This window comes from Dryobates pubescens, chromosome 19 (assembly GCF_014839835.1).
Source record: "Dryobates pubescens isolate bDryPub1 chromosome 19, bDryPub1.pri, whole genome shotgun sequence".
Taxonomy (NCBI): Eukaryota; Metazoa; Chordata; class Aves; order Piciformes; family Picidae; genus Dryobates; species Dryobates pubescens.
The window spans coordinates 13981709-14002540 of record NC_071630.1 but is presented as its reverse complement, the minus strand read 5'-3'; the positions used below and the strand labels follow the sequence as shown (position 1 = coordinate 14002540).

At 54.2% G+C, this 20832-nt stretch overlaps 1 protein-coding gene across 1 annotated transcript; it reads right to left on the bottom strand.

The window, feature by feature from the left end:
• Positions 1 to 517: 517 nt before the first annotated feature.
• On the bottom strand, positions 518 to 19552 carry TCF25 (transcription factor 25). The gene is made up of 18 exons (XM_054169859.1): positions 19332 to 19552; positions 18277 to 18441; positions 17262 to 17336; positions 16166 to 16290; positions 14434 to 14499; positions 13147 to 13229; positions 12359 to 12489; positions 9623 to 9722; positions 7791 to 7884; positions 6733 to 6825; positions 6088 to 6193; positions 4947 to 5106; positions 3985 to 4072; positions 3260 to 3418; positions 1965 to 2055; positions 1666 to 1745; positions 856 to 928; positions 518 to 700 (listed from the first exon to the last, which is right to left on the bottom strand). The coding sequence occupies exons 1-18, from the start codon at positions 19509 to 19511 to the stop codon at positions 539 to 541; spliced, it is 2031 nt and encodes a 676-aa protein (XP_054025834.1). The 5' UTR covers positions 19512 to 19552; the 3' UTR covers positions 518 to 538.
• Between the last annotated feature and the right edge of the window lie 1280 nt (positions 19553 to 20832).

Below are 20832 nucleotides of genomic sequence, written 5' to 3'. Positions count from 1 at the left end.
GGCTCTACAAGGCAGAAAACAAAGGTGGGGGGGAGGTGTGCACGGAGTTTTTGGCAGCTCCCGGCAGGATCAAACGGCTGCGGCACAATTTGAGAGATGCAGCTCCTCAGCAGAAGCCCTTTAAGGGGTGGCACTGGAGTGGGGATGCTGTCAGCAAGATGAGGGGTCCAGGGTGAAGGGTTTCAGGGTGGGGGAAGCATGAAGGGCTCAGAAGGCAAGAAAAAATAGCGGGGGGGGTGGGAGGTTTTAGGTTGATGAATGGGTCAAGGGAAAGATGCTGCAAAAGGGGGTGGGAAACGTTCTTGGAGGAGGCCAGAAGGGGCCTAAGCTGACGTGGGGCTGAGGGACAGCTGCTGTAGATTAGTTCTGCCACGGTCAGACTGTCTTCACCACCCCCGAGGGACCAGGAAGGTGCTGGCAGAGTCAGCCCCACAGCCCTGAACAAAGCCCATCCCCACAGCAAGAGGTTTGCATGGCTTTATTGGAGGAGGGGGTGGTTATGGAGAGATCTGGGGTAAGGGGGGAACGCGTTCTCAGCTCAGTCCCAGTCTCCATCGCCTTCAGGATTGTCATCTCGAGGGGGTTCCTGGAACTGGATGTTGGCCAGCATGTCCCGCATGGCCGCCATCAGCCTGTTCACCCCCTGGTTGAGCTCCTGCCCCGCGCCAGCCTCGTTGTCCCCGTCATGCCTGACATCCCCCTGCAAGAGAAGGGAGCTGGAGAGACAAAGCTGCTGCCAAAGACACATGGAGCCGCTCCACAAGCTGACGTTCAGGCGCTACTGCTGCCAGGAGCCGCTCCCAGTGCAGTGGAAGCTCCGGCAGCGGCAGGGAGCTCTGCTCTGCCCACACCTACCTGCAGGTTAAAGTTTGGCAACAGGGAGCGGAAGAAGAGAGATAAAGTGCTTTCATAGGAGGCTTGGTTTGTCCTGAAACACAAAAGGCACAGCATGCTTGGAACGGAATCTGGATCAGCGTGGAGAGAGCCATGTTGCTGACCAGAGCATCGTGTGGCTGCTCCAGAGCCATCCCTGATCCAGGGATGGGGGTTGATGGGGGTTTCCAGGGGTTTCCCACCCCAAGCAGCTGAACTCTGGGCAAAACTGTGCTGCCAGGCTGGGTCTGAGGTAGGTCACCACATGAAATGTGTGGACTTTGCTTCCACCTCACATCTGCCTGTGCTCAAACATGTGCTTACCCCAAACCACCCCAGTTAAACAACAGCCCAAGTTTCCCAGTGGCCTCAAAGGCTGTCAACAGCCACCGCCTCCAACAGTGACCACGATGGGATGCAGCAGAACCAGTCCTGCCTCTTGGTAGCACCACAAACTGGGTGGATCTTGCTCCTACATGGAGGAGGACGGCAGCTCCAAGTGCCCACGGGCAGCCAGGCCTGGGGCTGAGGGAGTGCTGGGAACGCGCTGGCTGTGCCAATGTGGGAAGGAGGGGAAGGAGGGGAAGGAGGGGAAGGAGGGGAAGGAGGGGAAGGAGGGGAAGGAGGGGAAGGAGGGGAAGGAGGGGAAGGAGGGGAAGGAGGGGAAGGAGGGGAAGGAGGGGAAGGAGGGGAAGGAGGGGAAGGAGGGGAAGGAGGGGAAGGAGGGGAAGGAGGGGAAGAAGGGGAAGGAGGGGAAGGAGGGGAAGGAGGGGAAGGAGGGGAAGGAGGAACCTTTCTGGTCTGGTGTAGGAAATGATGGAGTCCAGAGGAGGTAAAGGGTCAAATCCCATCACTGGTTGTGAGGTCACCTCCTGCAGGGAGGGAGAAGGAAAAAGGAGTGAAGCTGTGTCAGTAATAGCAACAAACACCAAGACATGGTGATGGTGGGACCAGCTGGACAGAACTGGGCACTCACTGCAGCCTGTCCTGCCCATGTACAACCCCTTCTGTGCCACCCTCAGAAGCTGGGGAATGAGGATGCTTCCTGCTGGTGGTTGGGGTTTCCAATGTGCCCCATGAGGGCCCCTCACCAGAGGCAGAGCCGAGGTGGCCTCCTTCATCTCAGAGAGGATGACGTGCCGGTAGATATTCCTGGGTGCACTCTGGTATCGCATCTTCCTCCTGCAGTGGGGACAGGGAGAGAAGATTGCCTGGAGCACACCTTGGCACAGCCAGATGGACATTCCTGCTTCCCTAGCTGCACTGTCAGCGTCATCCCCAGCTCTGGGGGATGTGCTGTTTCGGACAGAGCTGATGACAGCAAAGTCACCTGCCAGCTGCTGACCTCAGATGAGTGAGAACAGCTCAGGGACACTGCAAAGATCTCTCACCAGGTCAGCAGAACAAACCAGCTCTGCTGCAGGTCAAGACCTAATGCTCCTCTTCTACTACTCAGAGCTGGGAAGTGTTTCCAAGCACTAAACTGGGGCCAGACTCTTCTCAGTGGTGCCCAGCAACAGGACAAGGAGCAACAGACACAAACTGGAACCCAGGAGGTTCTGTCTGAACAGGAGGAGAAAATTCTTTGGTGTGAGGGTGCTGGAGCCCTGCAGCAGGCTGCCCAGAGAGGTTGTGGAGTCTTCTTCTTCGGAGAGATTCCAAGCCTGCCTGGACATTGTGATCCTGAGCAAACCACTCTGGGTGAATCTGCTTTAGCAGTGTTGGATTACATGATCTTCAGAGGTCCCTTCCAACCCCCACCAATGCCATGCTGGGATTCTGGGATTCTGTGAATATCTGTACAGGGAAAAGCTCCTGTCCTCCCAGCCCCATGGTGTGATCCTTAGTGTCAGCAGTCACCATCACATCAGTTATGGGTCCCTTGAGGCCTTGTGGGGATTCAATGATTTTAGAAGTTCCAGCCCAACCAAAACAACTCTATGATTTGATTCTAGGATTCTGTGATTCTGTGGAGGAGGAGGGGGTCATTCTCTTCTCCCAAGGAGCAACTGACAGGACAAGAGGAAAATACATCAAATTGCACCAGAGAAGTTTAGATGGACATGAGGAACAATTTCTTCCCCTTGAGGGTTATCAAAGCCTGGGCCAGGCTGTCCAGGGCAGTGGTGATGTCCAAATCCCTGCAGGAGTTTCAAAGCCATGGAGCTGTGGTGCTGAGGGACATAGGTTAGTGGTGACCTGGCAGTGCTGGGTTAACAGTTGGACCTGATGATCTTAGAGGTCTCTTCCAATCAAAATGATTCTGTGATTTTAAGTCCCAACACAGGCATGAGCTCCTCTCACGAGCTCCTCATGCTGCTCCATCCCCATCTCTCAGCACCACACTTGGTTCAAGAGCCTTTCCCCTCAGCCCTGCCATACTCACTTGTGCTCAGACTCCTCCACCAATGGGTCCTGGGTGTCCACCATGCGCAAAACCTCGTGGACGTTGGTCTCCAGCCAGGCCATGACGGCTGGGTCCTTCCACAGGGTGTGAGTCCTCCCCACGTAGAGGGATGTCAGCTGGTTCAAGGCAGGGGGCTGGCTATGGGAGACAGTGGTTATTCAGGGCAATCTCCTACTCACCTGCAGGTCCTGGCCAAGGGATCATCTCCACACTGTGCTTCAGCGTGAGAACAGGAGGAGAGGACTCTCAGGCTCCCTGCTTCCCTATTTCCATCTACCTCCTCCACCAGTTCTTCTGCCTCCATCTATTTTTGGGATAAGCAGAGGCAGGAGATGAAAGCGAAGGCTGCCATGACCCGAGGGGGAGGCCACTTGTGTGGCGAGAACCACGTGTCAGGGAAACCCAGACTGGCAGGAGACAGCCTGCCCTGAGAGCACGCACACGTCCTGCACCCTTACTACAGGTCCCAGCAAGCTCCAGCCTGAACTCCTGACCCACCACAGCAAGGTGAGGTGGGTCTGTCAGCGGTACCTGGTGGGAATCCATGGTGGGAATCCATGATGGAAGCATTTAAGAGCCTACTCGGGAAAGCCAAATGCTCTCCTTGGCAGTTTTCTACCTCCATTAGCTGCCTGAGTAAGCAAATTGCCCACTAAGGGCCAAACGGATCCTCTCTCGTGAGCAGCAGCGTCTCCAGGTCTTACCTGATCTGAGCATTCAATCCAAAAAAGGAATGGGATGCAACCCTGGCGTCAGGCTGCACGCTGCAGTGATCCAACAACGGCATCAGGACTGTGGAAGGAAGTCAGAGGACCATGTGGAGTGAGGAGCACCCTGGAGAGGTGGAGACAACCCCAAGCTGGGGATCCAGCACCTCTAAGGGCACTGAATAGGACCCACATCGTGGGGAGGGGGTGAGAAGGCTGCTGAGAGGTTGATGCTGCGTGTTGGTCTCCACGTGGATGATGGAAATGGACAGAGAGTAAACAAAACCCAAACTTTTTTGTGTCCCCAGTGACAGAAGGTGCAATTTTCTGCACTTTGAGCTGCTGGCCTTTGAATGTGAACGAGGCCTTTATCTTGGCCACCGTGACAAGCAGCCAGGAGATGGTTTCAGCCAACACAAACCAAAGCTCTGTTCCAGAGCTGGTTATTCCTGCTGATGAAGGCACACCCTCCTCCTCTAGGCCCAGAGGGGCTGTGGAACTCCTTTCATGGGCAGCAGCATGAATGGGATGAAAGGAGGAGGGCTGGGTGGCTGTGGAGAGCTCAGTGAAGGCAGAGCAGTGCCTCGGAGGGGAGGCCAGGAGAAACTCATTGGCTGTGTGCTGGGAAAAACTGCTGGGAAGCCTTTTATCTGCTCCAGGCCTCCAGTTCTCATCCTCCCCCAAATTACACCCCCGTGACTGTCTCTAGGGAAGAGGCAGGAGCTGCTCCCTCATTCCAAGGACTGAATCCCACCATTGTCACCCCAGAAGCAGGTATCTGGCACTGCCTACATCACCCTCTGAGTCAGGGCTCCCAGCTCCCACTGTTTGTAACCTACAGGCAAAGCACTGCCTCTGCAGCTGCGATCCAGCTCCGCTCTGGCAGATGAAAAGAGCAGCAAAGCTGGTGGGGATGGAGCTGCTGGTAGGGATGGGCATAGGAGTGGGGACAGACCTACCGCTTGGGAACATGACCAGGGCGAGCTGGATGAGGCGGGCAGCTCTCTCCCGGGCCTGGCTTCGCTCCAGCTCCGGGCGCTCTTCCTGCTGGCTCAGGAAGAAATAGGCCAGCGGCACCGAGAAGGCAAAATTGGGCAGCTGGGACAAATTCCGGTGACTCTGCAAGATCAGAGAGAGGTTGAGCGGGAAATGATGCTCTGCAGAACCCTCTGGATGCAGCTGAGCCGTGCACAGGGCGGGGATTCTGTCTTGGCCAATCACAGAGCCATGGAATCACAGAATGGTTTGGCTGGAAAAGACCTTTAAGGTCATCGAGTCCAACTGTTAACCCAGCGCCACCAGGTCACAACCAAACCATGTCCCTCAGCACCACACCTCCATGGCTTTGAAACCCCTTCAGAGATGGGGACTCCACCACTGGCTTGGGAGGCCTGGGCCAGGCTTTGACAATGCTCAAAGGGAAGAAACCTTTCCTCATCTCCAACCTAAACCTCCCCTGAGGCAACTTGAGGCCATTTCCCCTTGTCCTGTTGCTTGTTCCTTGGGAGAAGAGACTGACCTCCACCTGGCTCCACCCTCCTTTCAGGGAGCTGTGGAGAGCCAGAAGGTCACCCCTCAGCCTCCTTTTGTCCAGGCTGAACAACTACAGTTCCTTCAGCTGTTCCTCCTAAGACCTCACCAGCTTTATGGCCCTTCTCTGGACTTGCTCCAGCACCTCAATGTCCTTCTTGAAGTGAGGGGCTCAAAACTGAACCCAGAATTTGAGGTGTGGCCTTGCCAGTGCTCAGTACAGGGGGACAATAGCCATAGTGTGCTATTGCTGATCCAAGCCAGGATGCTATTGACCTTTTGGGGCACCTGGACACACAGGACTGCTTGCTGGATGAATTTAACACTCCAGCTGCTGGCTTGGTGCCTCCACAACTGAGTAAGCAATTCCTTCAATCGTTTGCAGGGTACCAGGATCACAAGAACAAACGTCTCAGCCTTTATGGGTCATCCCAACGCTGTTGGGACACCAGCCTGGCCGTGAGAGAACCCTCAAAGCCTCAACCTGGCTACAAAAACCTTCTGCTCTGCCAGCCCAGGTAGGGAGAGCCCCAGGAATCAGCTGTGCCCCATGTCAGTCAGGCAGCTCACCTCCCACTCCTGGAAAATGCGGGTCAGGAAGCTGTACTCTCTGGCTCGGAGGGCCAGGAAGTCGATCAGCAGCAGCACGCAGAGAGGGTCGTTCTCTGGATCCAGGCTTGAGGGGGAACAAAATCAGTGTCACAAAAGCTGTCCTTGTTTTGAAGTGAAACAAGACTTTCCCATTGGCATCCAGAGAGCTCTGTGACTCAGCAAGTGGAGCTAATGGGAACACAATCGTTCCTGCAAGGCCAGGCTGATGGTGCAACGTCCTGCAGATGGGTGCTGGCCCCTGCTACCACCCAGGAGGAGGAATGATGGCTACAGACCAAGCAGGCTGCAGACTCCATCACATGTTTGCTCCAGAGACTCTGAGCTCTGTGGACCAGCAAGGCCCACAGCTCATCAGTCAAGACCAAGGGCCAAAACTCCTCCTCAACCACCACCTCTCTCCAAAGCAGCACCACAGATAAAAGCACGTGCCCCAAACTAGCCTGTGATGCTGCACCTCTAAGGAGTAGAAACAAGCCCTCACTGAGGGTGGGAGCAGTAGAACATCTCCAGTGTTCCTGTCCCACCCAGGTTAGGCTCAGTCTGTAGTTCCCTCAAGACTGGGACATCCTGCCCCACCCCACAGGCCTCAGTGGTGATACCAACCTCAAGATCAACTTGCAGAACTCCAAGGCTGTCCGGGGACAGCCTCTCTTCTCCAGGAACATCAGGTGCTTGAAGAGGGCCAGGAAGAAAGCCCTGAGTTTGAAACAGGAGCAGGGTTTAGAAGCCAGACATGGAGAGAAGAATCTTATGCCACTTGGGAATAGGGACACATAGTCAGATGCAGCTCCTTATTCCCTGAGGGGTCCACAGAACCCAGCCTGCTGCAGCTGGGGTGCCACAGACCCTCTTGCTCCCATACTTTGCCTTTTTGTCATCACTTTGTGCAAGCACAGGGACAATAAACCCATGGTCAGCTCCACCTCTGCTCCCTACAGCCCTCAGCTTTGTGCTCTTGCAGACCAGGTAACAAGTCAGGAGAAGAGGAAGGAGGAAACCCCCAAAATCTGCATCCTGCCTTGCCCCAGCCTGCCCAGCAGCATGGGGACAGTGACACAACATGTACAGGAGCAGGACTGACATCCAAACCGGTGCTGGAGAGCCAAGCATTCAGGTCACAGATGGCACAAAGCCCATCAGAGAGCAGGTAGTGGAGATGTGAGCAAGCTCCAGGTACAGCAGCACTTCAGAGAGAGATGACTTGGGTCAGCTGACTGGAAAATCCCCGGCATAAAGTCACCTCTCCTGCAGCTGCAGAGCTGCTGTTACATAAAGAGCTGGGCTAGGAGTGCTAGGGATGAAGGCAGGCAGCACAGTGACCAAGCACAGCCAGGAGTCTTTGTGACAAAAAGCAAAGAGCTGTTTTGGATACTAATGGCATGAGAAGGACATGATGGGGAGGGACAATCAGCGCTCCACCAAGAAATCCCTCGGGAAAGGGAATGCTCCGCAAGGAAAGCCCGGTGCCAAGAGCTGCTGGTACCCTGGCACCCATCTCAGGAGCCTTGGTGCTGCTTTGCTGAGCTTGTTCTGACAGAAAGGGATGTTCAAGGCCCTTCAGCAGCGTGGGTGAAGCAGCAGAGGTGGTGACTCTGGGTCTCCATGGCCACAGTGGGGCAGGGCAGGCCGCGGCGGCCCTCCAGCAGACATGTGCCACATACCTGTTCTCCGGCCGGCGGTAGTCCAGCCTGCAGGTCCCACTGGTGAGGCTGAACACAGGGTGGAAAGCACACTCCAGGCTGTACAGAGCCCGCTCTGTGGAGAGAGAGGACAGTGTCAGGGCATGTCACCACCCCAGCAAGCCATGCTGCTGCCCACAACACAGACATCAATTTGATCCTCCTCTGCTCTGCCTTGGTGAGGCCACAGCTGGAATCCTGGGTCCAGTTCTGGGATCCCCAGCTCAGGAGAGACAGGGAACAACTGGAGAGAGTCCAGCAGAGGCTATGAAGATGCTGAGGGGCCTGGAGCATCTCTGTGAGGAGGAAAGGCTGAGAGACCTGGGGCTGTTCAGCCTGGAGAAGGGCAGCCTGGGAGGGGCTCTGCTCAACGCTCAGCTAAAGGGATGGGGGCAAGAGGATGCGGCCAGACTCTTGTAGTGGTGCCCAGTGACAGGACAAGGAGCAACAAGCACAAACTGGAACCCAGGAGGTTCCATCTGAACAGGAGAAAATTCCTTCCTGTGTGGGTGCTGAACCGCTGGAGCAGGCTGCCCAGAGAGGTTGTGGAGTCTCCTCTGGAGAGATTCCAAACCCACCTGGACACTCTGATCCTGGGCAGCCTGCTGTGGGTGACCCTGCTTTAGCAGAAGGTTGGACTGGATGATCTTCAGAGGTTCCTTTCAACTCCCACCATGCTGGGATTTGGGGATTCTGAGAGCTCTGGCACCCATGAAATAAGGTTATGCACAGCCTAGCAAGGTATAAAGCTGCTTCAGAGAACATGAGCACAGCAGCTACCGAGGCAAGTGAGCCTTGTTCTTCTCTGCAGGCATCACACTCTGGCTGTGAAAAGCAGCTCTTTCCACATGGGACCTGGGGTTGTTCAGCCTAGAGAAAAGGAGGCTGAGGGGAGACCTTCTGGCTCTCTACAACTCCCTGAAAAAGATGTCGGAGGCAGGGGTTTGTGTCCTAAGGAATAAGCAACAGGACAAGAGGAAACTGCCCCAAGTTGCCCCATGGGATGTTTAAGCTGGACATGAGGAACAATTTCTTCCCCTTGGGTTGTCAAGGCCTGGCCCAGGCTACCCAGGGCAGTGGTGGAGTCCCCATCCCTGGAGAAGTTTTAAAGTTGTGGAGATGTGGTGCTGAGAGACTTGGTTTAGTGGTGACCTGATAGTGCTGGGTGAAAGGTTAGACTTGGTGATCTTAAGGGTCTTTCCCAACCTAAACAATTGTCTGATTCTGTGATTCTTCTGGAAGCTTGGGATTGAGGTTGGCTCTGCCACAACTATCTCCATGTGGCAGCCCAAGCTCCTGTCCTCACTTTGCCTCCGGCCCCTCTGATCATGCTGGAGAGCACATGCCCCGGTTACCAAACAGCATCCTCTGGGATGCTCCTGCCCCCAGGCAGCCAGGGGCAGAGCCTGACATGCTACTGGTGGGAGGAAGGAGAGTCAGGCTAGCCTGGAGGAGCTGCCACTGAGCTGGTGGGTTTCTGGAGCACTGCTCTATTTTGCAGCTACCACATCAGACCCTCCTCCTACAAGAGAGGAGCTACAAGTGGGACCTTGTCATGTCCAGACTATCCTTCTGTTCATTTTGAAGGTGAATGTTGCTGTTCTTTGGCCCACACAAGCAGGTCTGGCTCTTCAGGTCTCTCCAGCAAAGCCTCTGCTCTGCAGGATCACGCTGGGCTACAAACACTTGGCCTTGAGTCACAGGCACTGGGTGAAAACCCTTCTGCTTTGCTGCTTCTCTGTCAAAACAACCCCAAACATGAACCAACTCCACTAACTCACGGCAGGGCATCTGCTCCTCACCTCAGCTCTTACCTATGAGGTCTCGGGCCATCTCCTGATCCTCCTGCATCCGGCACACGTCGCTGAGCTGCAGGAGGGAGTCCACATGGTATGGGTTCATCTGGAGCAGCAGCTAGAGGAAAGCAGCAGTTTGGTTACATGATGGCACAAATCACTGCTTTGTGTAAGGCACTGGTCCTGGGCCTGAAGGAAAAGAAATCCCATCCCACACCATCGGAGAGCCATCAGGCAGTGTAGGGCCAGGCTGGGGACACACTGCAGGTGAAAGGCCAAAACTAGGGATGAAAGGAGCCTATGAACAGCCATGCTGGTCAGAGCAGACATTCAGTCTGCCCTGGCCCCAGAACCAGAAGCTTAAGAGAGAGGAGATGGCAGGGAGCTCTCCCTGCCCCACTCTTGGATCCAAACCCTTGATTGCAGCTTCCCCCAGGCAGCTCCCTCCCGGCTGGCCCAGCTTTTCCAGTGCTGAGGCCATACCAAGGCTTTGATCATCTCTGCCATCCTCCTCTGCAACTCTTCCAGCTCCACCAGCTCCTTTTGAAGGTGAGGGCCCAGAGCTGCTCACAAGATTCACAAGGCAGGCAGAGGCAGAACAGCATTTCTGGTTTGTTCTCCATCCCTTCACAATGCTGAGCATTTGATGAGGTTTTTGCTTCCTCTCAGTACTGAGAGGACATTTGGACACACCTATTCCAATTCCAGGATCCAGTTGTGGAATGCTTAATGGATTAAAGATGGATTTGTTATTTCCAGGCTTCAGAACAGAAGCTTAACCTGAACAGCCTCTGCACTCACTCATTCACTGTGTTTAAAATGAGATACTTTTACCAAGCACCTAAAACTCAAGCTTCATGTGAAACTACTGAAGCTGCTTCAAATCCCACTCTTCAGTCCTGGGTGGCCTTTCTACCCCTAAAGTGAAATAATACAGCTCAGAAGCTCCAGATGTTGCACATCTGCAGGGTGGTGGCCACACTGGCCACCTACAGCACAAAAGCCTTCGTGTTTAGTCTGCCCTTTGCCTCAGAGCCACTTGTTTGATGTTTTACTACTTCCTTACTTGCTCTTAAGTTCCTTCCTAGTCTGTTTTGGAAGGGATGGAGCACTGAGGGCTGCTGAGATGGGGAAAAGCTGCTCTTCATACCCTTAATTCAGCAGAAAGGCACTTTTAATCCATTGTCAAGGGGAGAAAACTCACTCACTGAGCAGGACACCCACAAAAATAGCGTTTTGCATGGTGAAACCACAGCAGCAAGGCTGATCTGGGCTTGAGTTTATTTGGACTGTGGTTAGCACCATGAACTGGTTGAAGTGTTCCTGGCATTGGTAAACCCAGATTTAACCCTTGACAGGAAAGTAAAACACTAAAGCTGGTGGAGTATCTTCAAACCAGACCCACTGAACCCTCCTGTTAGATTTTCACCTTTGACAGGAAAATAAAACACTAAAGCTGGTGGAGTATCTTCAAACCAGACCCACTGAACCCTCCTGTCAGATTTTCACCTTTGACAGGAAAATGGGAGACTAAAGCTGATGGAGCTCACAGATTCATAGAAGGTTTGAAGTACATTAAGATGCTGAGATCTTCCAAGCTATTGGTTCTGTGATTCTGCCTCTCAAGTAACCAGGGATAGGATGAGAGGAAATGGTCTCAAGTTGCACCAAGAGAGGTTTAGGTTGGATATTAGGAAAAATTTCTTTACTGAAGGTGGTCAGGCATTTGACCAGGCTGCCCAGGGAGGAGGTGGAGTCATCATCCCTGGAGGAGTTTCAAAGCTGTGGAGATGTGGTGCTGAGGGACATGGTTTAATGGCCATGACACAGTGTTGGGCTGATGGTTGGGCTTGAGGATCTTGGAGATCTTTTCCAACCTTAACAATTCTATATTCAGACCCACCAAAGAGGGACAGAGCATCAAGACTATGATGCATGAAGGAAAACCTGCACAACCCCTGCCTGAGCTGTCCTGGAGCCACCAGCTAGCAGGCTGACTGGGAGCCACTGGGTACAGTCAGCAGGCAGAACTGATGAGCTGGAGGGAGCAGTGGCCGTGAGCCGAGGGTGGGAAAGCAGGAGGAAATCAAACTTTATTTAGCAGACAATGGGCTCTTTAAGGAACTTCTCCAGGGCATGGATCCCAGCTCATGTGGCCAGGAGGTTTGGAGAGCAAAAATACCTCAGTTATGGGTCAGTAGGGTGCAGAGCAATTTCCCTGCTGCTTATCGCTCCAAACTATAAATGTTACCATACAGCTTAATGAGCTTGGACACGCCTGAGGAGCTGCCACACAAAGCCTGTTTTGCTGAAATACCAAGAACAGACATATTTCATCCATGCTGGAGCTGACACTAACAGTGTATTTATAGATTTCCCAGTTAAAGATGGGTTGATACATGATTTCTCCTTTCCCAGCTGAAGAGCTGAGACAAGGGCAGCTTTCATTCCTCTCCTTTCAGCCAAATGGGCAGTTCTGATAGGCTCCTCTTCCTCACAGCTACCTGGTGTGCTTGGGTAAAGCCACCAAGGCTCAGCCACCAGCCCCTGGACCTTACTCATACCAAGGAGGCCACTTATCATATTGCTAAGGTGAAAGGAGAGTTCAGTGAGCAACCCTGCCTCGCCCCACACAGAGGGGATGCAGGGCTCAGGATGAGAGGGCAGAAAAATAAGCCCTGGGATGTATCACCCATGTCCCCTGCCAGGAAACACAGGAGGTGAGAGCGAGGGCCACCCGGTCCTACAACGTACCACAATGTTGTTGGGGTCCATGGACTCCACAGCGTCCAGGAACTTGAACTGCACTTGCTGGTATTCACGATGGTGCTCAAAGGTGAAGTGCTGAACCCCTCTCCTGGTGTCCAGCAGCTGCATGGTAATACCTGGGGGGTGCAGGGGAGAGGTGGGTGCCACCAGCCTGCTAGCACATCAGCAGAGCTTCTACTCTTACAGAATCATGGCATAGGTTTGGTTGGAAGAGATCTTTTAAGATCACCAAATACAACAACAAGCCCCCACCTCAACATGAGGGAGAACTTCACTGTGAGGGTCACAGAGCACTGGAACAGGCTGCCCAGGGAGGCTGTGGAGTCTCCTTCTCTGGAGACTCTCAAGACCCATCTGGATGTGTTCCTGTGTGACCTGTGCTAGATTCTATGATCCTGCTCTGGTAGGGGGGTTGGACTCAATGACCTTAAGAGGTCCCTTCCAGTCCTTAACATCCTGTGATCCTGTAACAGTTCTCACACAGGAAGCTCATTCCCATCTTGGGTCCAAAGGGAAACGAGCTTTCACAAAGTCACAGAAAATTCCACTCCCTTCTCATCTCTCCAGAGCCAACATCCACACATGGTGCCCAGGCAGGTTGCTAAGGACAAGGGCATGGTGGCACTGGGTCGACAGTTGGACTGGATGATCTGAGAGATCTTTCCCAACCTTAATGATTCTGTGATTCTGAGGCTGCAGGAAAGCCCAGCTGGAGAAATCAGCTGACTGTGCCAGAGTGGTGGTGCTGCAGGAGGTGGCACTGAGAGTCTCACCTGTTTTGCTGTAGCGTGGCCAAGTATTCTTGGGGGCCGTCAGCCACGTGCTGCGGACGTACTGCCGCTGCCGCTGCCTGGGCCTGGGGAGATAACCACCACAGGTCACCATTCCTCTGCTCTAACACAGTGAAATGGGGAAAAAAAAAAAAAAAGATGATTCAGGGGAAAAAAAAAGCAAAAAGAGAGACCCAGCTTCTCCCCCAGCCACAGCCCTGCCACAGGGAGCTTCAACATGTTTGCCTTCAAGACACAACATACCTTCGCTCAGGCTCTGCCTCACTTGGAACCATCCCACTCTGAGCCAGCCACTGCCTCCAGCATTTCCACTTCAATAGCTTCTCTTCCCTGTTTTCATTCCTGCCAAGGTCTCAGCTGCTTCAAACAGCTTCCCAGGTCCAATTAGGAGAGGCCCACAGCCCAGTGACTCATCTCCCTTCCCAGCAGTGCCCTCAAATGTTGACTGGTTTGGCTTAAGTCGTGCTCACAAACACAACCAATGTATTAGTTCAGGGCAGGAGGAATTCAGCCTCTTCAGTGAGGAATTGCTGCTTCTCCCTCATGCACTAAATGTTCATCCACAGACTTTCTCCAAGAAGGGTCCTGCTTCCACCACCACTGCTCTGAGCTTACACACTTCTTACATGTACCCAGAGCGGCTGTGAGTCTCCTTCTGTGCAGAGGTTCCAAACCCAGCTGGATATTCTGATTCTGGGTGACCCTGCTTTAGCAGGGAGGTTGGACTAGATGATCTCCAGAGGTCCCTTTCACCTCCCACCATGCTGGGATTCCACTAGAGCTGGGATTCTCTGGGTAACACTGACCACAGTGCAAGGGGGAACTGCATGGAATCCTCACTATCAAGCAGCAGGAGGTTCCCTGGGCCCTGAAAACAAGTGTGTGAGACCCCCTGGAAGGTCTTCAGGATCCACTCTAACACATCAGAGACTTTGGAGCAGCAAAAGAGACAAAATGTGGGAGAAAGAAGAAAAATCTAAAAATCTGTTCTGTAAGTACTGGAGAAGGGTGTTTCAACAGTAAGTGACAGGGGCAATCAGCAGAGGAAAAAGCAAATGCTAGCAAATGCCAGGAGAAGTCTTGCTCTCCTCACACATACCACCAAAAATGTTCTCTTCTCCCAACCATGAATGAGTTAGACACTTTGAGCCCTGGATTCCGTGCCCAGGTGTGGCACTGGGGACTGGAGGCTGGGAAAGTCACACCAAGGGCAGGACAGACACAGCAGCTCCAGCTGTGAGAGGGTTTGGTGTTAAATCCCGGACTAACCTCTGATCACCAAGAACAGCACGAGCCCCAAAGTATCTCTTCAACTCATTCTCTGGGTTCAGGTTTCTAAGAAAGAACAAGAAGGAAAAGTTACCACCAGTTAAACATGGCTCAAAGTCCCACACTTGGGTCTTCTCCATCCACACCGAGTGCTCCGTGACTCAAACGGCCTCTGGCCAAGCCCTGAGCTGTTACACAAATCTGCCCTGATATGACACAGCTCACAGAAGGAGATTAAAAATGATCAGAAAGTTATCAGGAGGCACTGAAAGCCCCATTTGAGCAGATCATGCTTCCTTCATGCTCTGCTGCAAGGAAGGCATGGAGCTGGGAATGCTGCTGCTGCCCTCTCCAGGGGAGCTGGGCTCTCAGCCTGGGATAACCCCAGGACAAGCTCCATTTGGGGTCTGTGTGCCTGGAGAACATGAGATAGCTGCTGCTGGGGGGCATGTGCCCCCATCACTGCATGGGGGCTGGCAAGGACTAGAATATGCATTTTAACTACAATGACCTTGTACCAAAGTGCAACAACAGCCACAGGTCTCTTGATCTAACCTTTGGCTCAGAGAAGGGAGATGTATTTTGGAGGGTTTCTCTGCTGTCCACCAAGCAGGGCCTGAAGGGAGTGGGAAGGCTGAGATACAGCACTGGCCAGCTGAGGGATTAGGGTTACAGATGTGGTCAGAAACATAACTCCCTCTGCTGTGAGGAAAGAGTTGGGGTTGTTCAGCCTGGAGAAGAGCAGCCTGTGAGGGCATCTTCTCAACGAGGGAGAGCTAAAGGCTGAGGGGCAAGAGATGGGGTCTTCTCAGTGGTGCTCAGTGACAGGAAAAAGGGCAACAAGCACAAACTGGAATCCAGGAGACTCCATCTGACCACAAGGAAAAACTTTGCTGTGAGGGTGCTGGAGCAGGCTGCCCAGACAAGTTGTGGGAATCTCTCCGTCTCTAGAGAGATTCCAAACCCACCTGGACACTGTGATCCTGGGCAGCCTGCTGTGGGTGCTCCTGCTTTAGCAGGGGCATTGGACTAGATGATCTTCAGAGGTCCCCTCTAGTCCCAGCCATGCTGGGACTTGGAGATTCTGTGTCTCCACCAGCCCAAGGTTCCCAAACATGCTGGACACACCTTTCCTAATGTGTTTCCCAGAGTGATACAGGTTCAGATGTTAGAGATCTCAAGCCTGAGGCAAGCTCTGGGACTTACTTGGTGCTTGGTCCACTTTGTTGATGGTGACAAGAGGGAAAGGTCAGACCAGTCTAACTTGCTTTCCTGGTGAAATTACCTCCTGGCACTGCTCAGCCCTCTTCTGAAGGCTGTACTTGGGCTGGCTGATCACAGCACCTGACCTGAATGCAGCTTGTCACCCGGCCAGGCCAGTTTCATTATAGACCTTGATATAGTGCCAGGGCTCTGAGCACCTTTGCACAGGTTCTCCAAGAGAGTGACAGCGTGGTTGAGGCTGGAAAGCTCCTCTGGAGGTTAGTCTAGTCCAAACATCCAGTCAAACCAGGCTGGGCAGGAGAGAATGCCAGTCACTCCAAACCCAACACAGCTCTAAGGGGTGGCTATAAACGGAGATGTGCACCACCATTCCTACAACCCTCTTCAAGCCAAGGCCCTCAATTCATGGCCAGCCCATGCTGAGAGGCTCCCAACTGGTTTCCTTTGGGGGACAGATATCCATCCCTGTCAGATGCCAGGCTAAAGCTGGGATGGAAGCAAGCACTACCTGTGCTCTACGTAGAGCAGCGGGCGGCTGTCGGTGATTACTCCGCTCTGGGTCTGCTGCGACAGCTCACTGCTGTCCTCAATCTTCTCCAGCAGGCTGTCGATGTCCTCCAGGTCGTTGTCTTCCTTAAGACAGGAAAAAGCAAAGCAGTTCTTACAGAATGAGTCACCCCAGCTGAGATCACACCCAGTGCCTCCAAGTCCCTCAGCTCATCCCACCTCCATGGCATAGAATCACAGAATTGCTCTGGCTGGGAAAGATCTTTAAGATCATCAAGTCCAACCATTAAACCAGCACAGCCAGGCCACCTCTACACCATGACCCTCAGCACCACATCTTCACAGCTCTGAAACTCCTCCAGCGATGGGCACTCCACCACTGCCCTGGCAGCCTGGTGCAAGCCTTGATGACAACCTTTTGGGGGAAGAAATTGTTCCTTATGTCCAACCTAAACCTCCTCTGGGGCAACTTGAGGCTGTTTCTTCTTGTCCTATCACTTTCCCTTGGGTTCTACCCACAAGAACCACAGACACTGGATGAAGTACTCCCCAGATCCAAGTCCCCACTGTGGGGATGGAACATGTCCCACAAGAAGACACTGGGAAGTGCTTTAGATGGTAACACTGAGCAGGTGCTCCTGTTGGCACTTGGATATCAGATGTCCAACCATGGAGATGGTACATGGCTGAGCATGGGGAGACAGCCAGCAGCCAGAACCCTATGTGGCTGTGGAACCAGGAGAGCTTCCCAAGCACGGTAGAGAAAATATCAAGGAAATACAAAATCCTTCACATCATCCCTCCTCCAACACGAGGCCTTGTAGCAGAGATGAAGGAAGCCACCACTGGGAGGGTTTCAGGCCTGAAGCAGAGCTGTGCCAGTCCCAGCTGCTCCAAGAACCACTGGATGCTGCCACTTCATGGTTCTAAATGAGCACAGCACCAGAAAGCAGCAGTTTTGCCCAAACCCCTTTTCTGCAGCCGTCTCAGAGCTGTCATTTCCCCAACCCCAGTGAAGGAAACAGCACAGCCACCAACTCTCAGAGCAGACAGGGACATACCACAGCCACCAACTCTCAGAGCAAACAGGGACATACCACAGCCTCCCCTGCTGAGGGCTTCTTGGTTTTCCTTTTCTTCTTTTTCTTCCGTGCCTTGTTACTCATCACAGGCTGGGGAAAGAAAAGGGATGTCAGAGCACATCCAGGGACCACAGGGATGGAAGATCCATGGGGGGAGAGCATTTCCCACAGAGACCAACATGCTAGGAGGACCTGAATATCAAAACCAGCTTCAGCCTTTCAAGGCTCTCACTGAGCAAAAATTGAGAAACAAAGAGGAAATCAAGAAAGGAGAAAACTAAGACACAAAGTCCAGGACCACAAAATCAGACAAGAAAAGAGTCTGGACACATCATGTTTGGAAGGAATGTGTCCTACCCTTGAGGCTCACTCCCTCAGCCTCTGGAATAGAATTCCTAGAATCACAGAATAGTTTGGGTGTGAAGGGACCTTCAAAGTCATCTAATCCAACTCCCCTGCAGTCAGCAGGGACATGTGCAACTAGAGCAGGTTGCTCAGAGCCTCAGAGACCTCCACTGGTTCCAGGGATGGGACATCTCACAATTCTCTATGCAACCTGGGTCAGGATCTTACCATCCTCCGGGTAAAAAAAGTTACTTCCTTCTCTCCTAGTCCAAACCTCCCTCCTTATAGAGTAGAATAGAATAGAATAAACCAGGTTGAAAGAGACCTTCAAGATCATCGAGTCCAACCCAAAGAGACCTTCAAGATCATCGAGTCCAACCCATCATCCAACACCATCTAATCCACTAAACCATGCAACCAAGGACCCCATCAAGTCTCCTCCTAAACACCTCCAGTGATTTTGTTTAAACTCATCACCCCTTGACCTGTCACACCAGGCCCTGCTCAAAAGTCTGCACCCAGCTTTCTCCCCATGTCATCAACCTCCATCAAATCCGAGGCACAAAGGAAAAGAACCACACTTGTCTGTCACCACCTCAGTGCATACAGAGACAGGGGGACACAAAACCTTCTCTCCATGCCTCATGTGGTGACCCCCATCATCACCAGATCACTGTGTAGTTACCATTTGGTCCTGCTCTGCCTCCTCCCCTTCTCTCTGCCCATCACCATCGGTGTCCTCAGGCACAGTCCCTTCTTGCTTCCCTCCTGCCCCGTTCTGCTTGCTGAGATGGGCAGCAGCTTGCTCCTCTCCAGGCACCAGCTCATCCTCAGACTCATCAGCGAGGATCTGTGCAAAGAGATGGGAAAGCTGGAGGAATGGCTGGCATGGGGCTGTGCTCTGCCCTCTCCTGCACTCAGGAGACAGAATTCCACAGGGATCCAACCTGTAAATGGAAGAGAAAAATGGCATGGAAGCAGCACAGTGCTCAGCACCCAACTGGCTTCTCCAGCACATAGATGGGGACAACCCCCTCATTTAAAGTGTGCCACCCAGCAGGTGGCCAGAGAGGGGGGAGCAGGCTCTGTCACCCCCAAAGACCCATCTGTGCTGTTCTCTGACCCCAAACCAGGATTCTGCAGGACTGGGAAGGGGACAGGGATGCCCCTAAAACCAGTTTTCCCACATTTGACCACCCTGACACTGAGGCCCAGCTCTGACAACATCCTGTACCACAGCATCCAGCTCTTCTGTCTCAGTTCAGCTCCAGGTTACACCTCCTCAAGCCCTCTGAGCAACCACCATGTCCCCACCTAGGGCCTCCCAGTCACTCATCATTGCAAGCCCTTCAGTCTCAACCTGGTCCTTGACCCCGTATCAGTCCCTCCTGTGAACTGTCACCTCAATCACAGCCACCCATCCTCTTCCAAACCTCCCTCATTCACTGCCCACCCTCAGCCACCACCCCCCACGGCTACTGCCACTCCAGCAGTCCCTCGCAGTCACTGCCATCTTCCCAACAGCCACTATCACACCAGTTGTCCCATCCCACTGCCACCCCACAACCACTGTCACCCCTACCACAGCCACTATCACCCCAGCTGCTCCCGCTTGAGCCACTGTCCCCTTCCAACAGTTACTGTCCTATCTCACACGGCCACTGCCGTTCTAGCTGCCCGCCTATAGCCACAGCCACCCCACAAGACCAGAGCACTCCCCCGGCCCTGTGCCCTCCTCACCAGCTCGAAGCGGTTGCTGACACCGGTGCGGACCGGCCCGCGGGGTCCCTTCCCGACGACTGGCGGCCGTGTCTCCTCCTGGGCTGTCTCGGAGCCGGGATCCAGGCCCAGCTCGCCCAGGCCCGGCTCCTCCTGGCCCCGCTGCTCACCCCGGAGCCGCCGCAGGGCCCGCCGCGACATGGAGCCCGGGGACGCACCGCGCAGGCGCGGCAAGAACGCTTCCGCCTGCCCCGGCTCAGCCCCCGCCCCCTGCGCCTGCGTGCCCCCGCCCACTGCGTGCCCCGCGAGAGTCGCGCGCACAGCAGCCCCCCGGCCCCGCCCCATCCTCTGACCCCGCCCACTACCTCTAGCCCCCGCCCCCCCGCGCGTGTCCCCGGCGCCCAGCCGGGACCTGCTTCGCGCCCCACGTGAAGTATGTCGCAGGAAGGGGCGTGGGAGAGTCCACTTTCTCACGGTCGCTTTTCGGGGTCACAGTCTGGGGACACGGGTCGGAGCCAGGGGACAGCTTGGGATGGGACCAGGACTGGGGACATGCAGGTGGGCAGTCTGGGAGGAGTGGAAATGGGGTGAGGAGTTCCCACCGGCTCCTGGTGAGGGTCATGGGCAAAGCAAATCCCGTCGACATGGGTGAGACGTGGGGTCAGGCTGGAGAGAAGCCAAAGGGACAGTCTGGGGTGCACCAGGGGCGGGAGGCATGCAGTGTGGCAGTTTAGGGGGGTAGAGGAATTGGGAGGACAGTCCCATGGGACCCCAGAGGAATGGACACTGGGGGGGGTCCTAGGTGGCACACAGCTCAGGACACCAATGGCATCCTGGGGACAGGTTGGCATGGACCTGGGGGGACGAAGGGGACATATGGGTATGTCAAGGGAATGGGGTAGGGGGAGTCTCACAGACTCTCTACTGGGTCACAAGTGAAACAGAGTCCATCCAAGGGGACTGCCTGGGGCTGGCCTGCAGACACACAGGGACAGTTTCAGGGCATGAAAATGATAGGGGGGAGATTCCCACTGGCTCCACGTGGAATCATTGGTGGGACATACCCTGGGGACACAGGTGGGAGCCAGGGGACAAGCTGGGAAGAACACAGAGGGACAGTTTGATGTGAGAGCAGGGATACACAGGAGACATTTAGGGGGAACAGAGGAATGAGGGAGGAGGTCCTGTGGCCTCTGAACTGGGTCCTAAGTTGGACAGCACTCAGAGACATGAGCGGGAGCCAGGGCATATCATGAAGTGTGCTTGGGGGTGGGGTTACATGGGTGGGATGTCTGGCAGGGGTGGCATGGGGATAGTATGGGAGGATCCCACCAGCTCCTGTGTGGAGTTATGGCTGGGACACAGCCTGGAGAGGACACAGCGAAGATGGCCAAGTGGGCTACCCATGATCAAGGAGACTACAGTGGTGTGCAGGGGGTAGTGGGACAACCAGCTCTGACCTAGGGGGTCACTCAGACCCCCCCCTAGCACTTTCCACCCCGTCCCTACCCCCTCCCCTCAA

Coding starts and splice junctions, on each gene's coding strand:
- TCF25 (XM_054169859.1), bottom strand. CDS start 19,511: ATGTCGCGGCGGGCCCTGCGGCGGCTCCGGGGTGAGCAGCGGGGCCAG. Junction 16,291..17,261: donor CCTCAGCAGGGGAGGCTGTG/GTATGTCCCTGT, acceptor TCCTGTCTTAAG/GAAGACAACGACCTGGAGGA. Junction 2,056..3,259: donor GTGGAGGAGTCTGAGCACAA/GTGAGTATGGCA, acceptor TCCCCACTGCAG/GAGGAAGATGCGATACCAGA.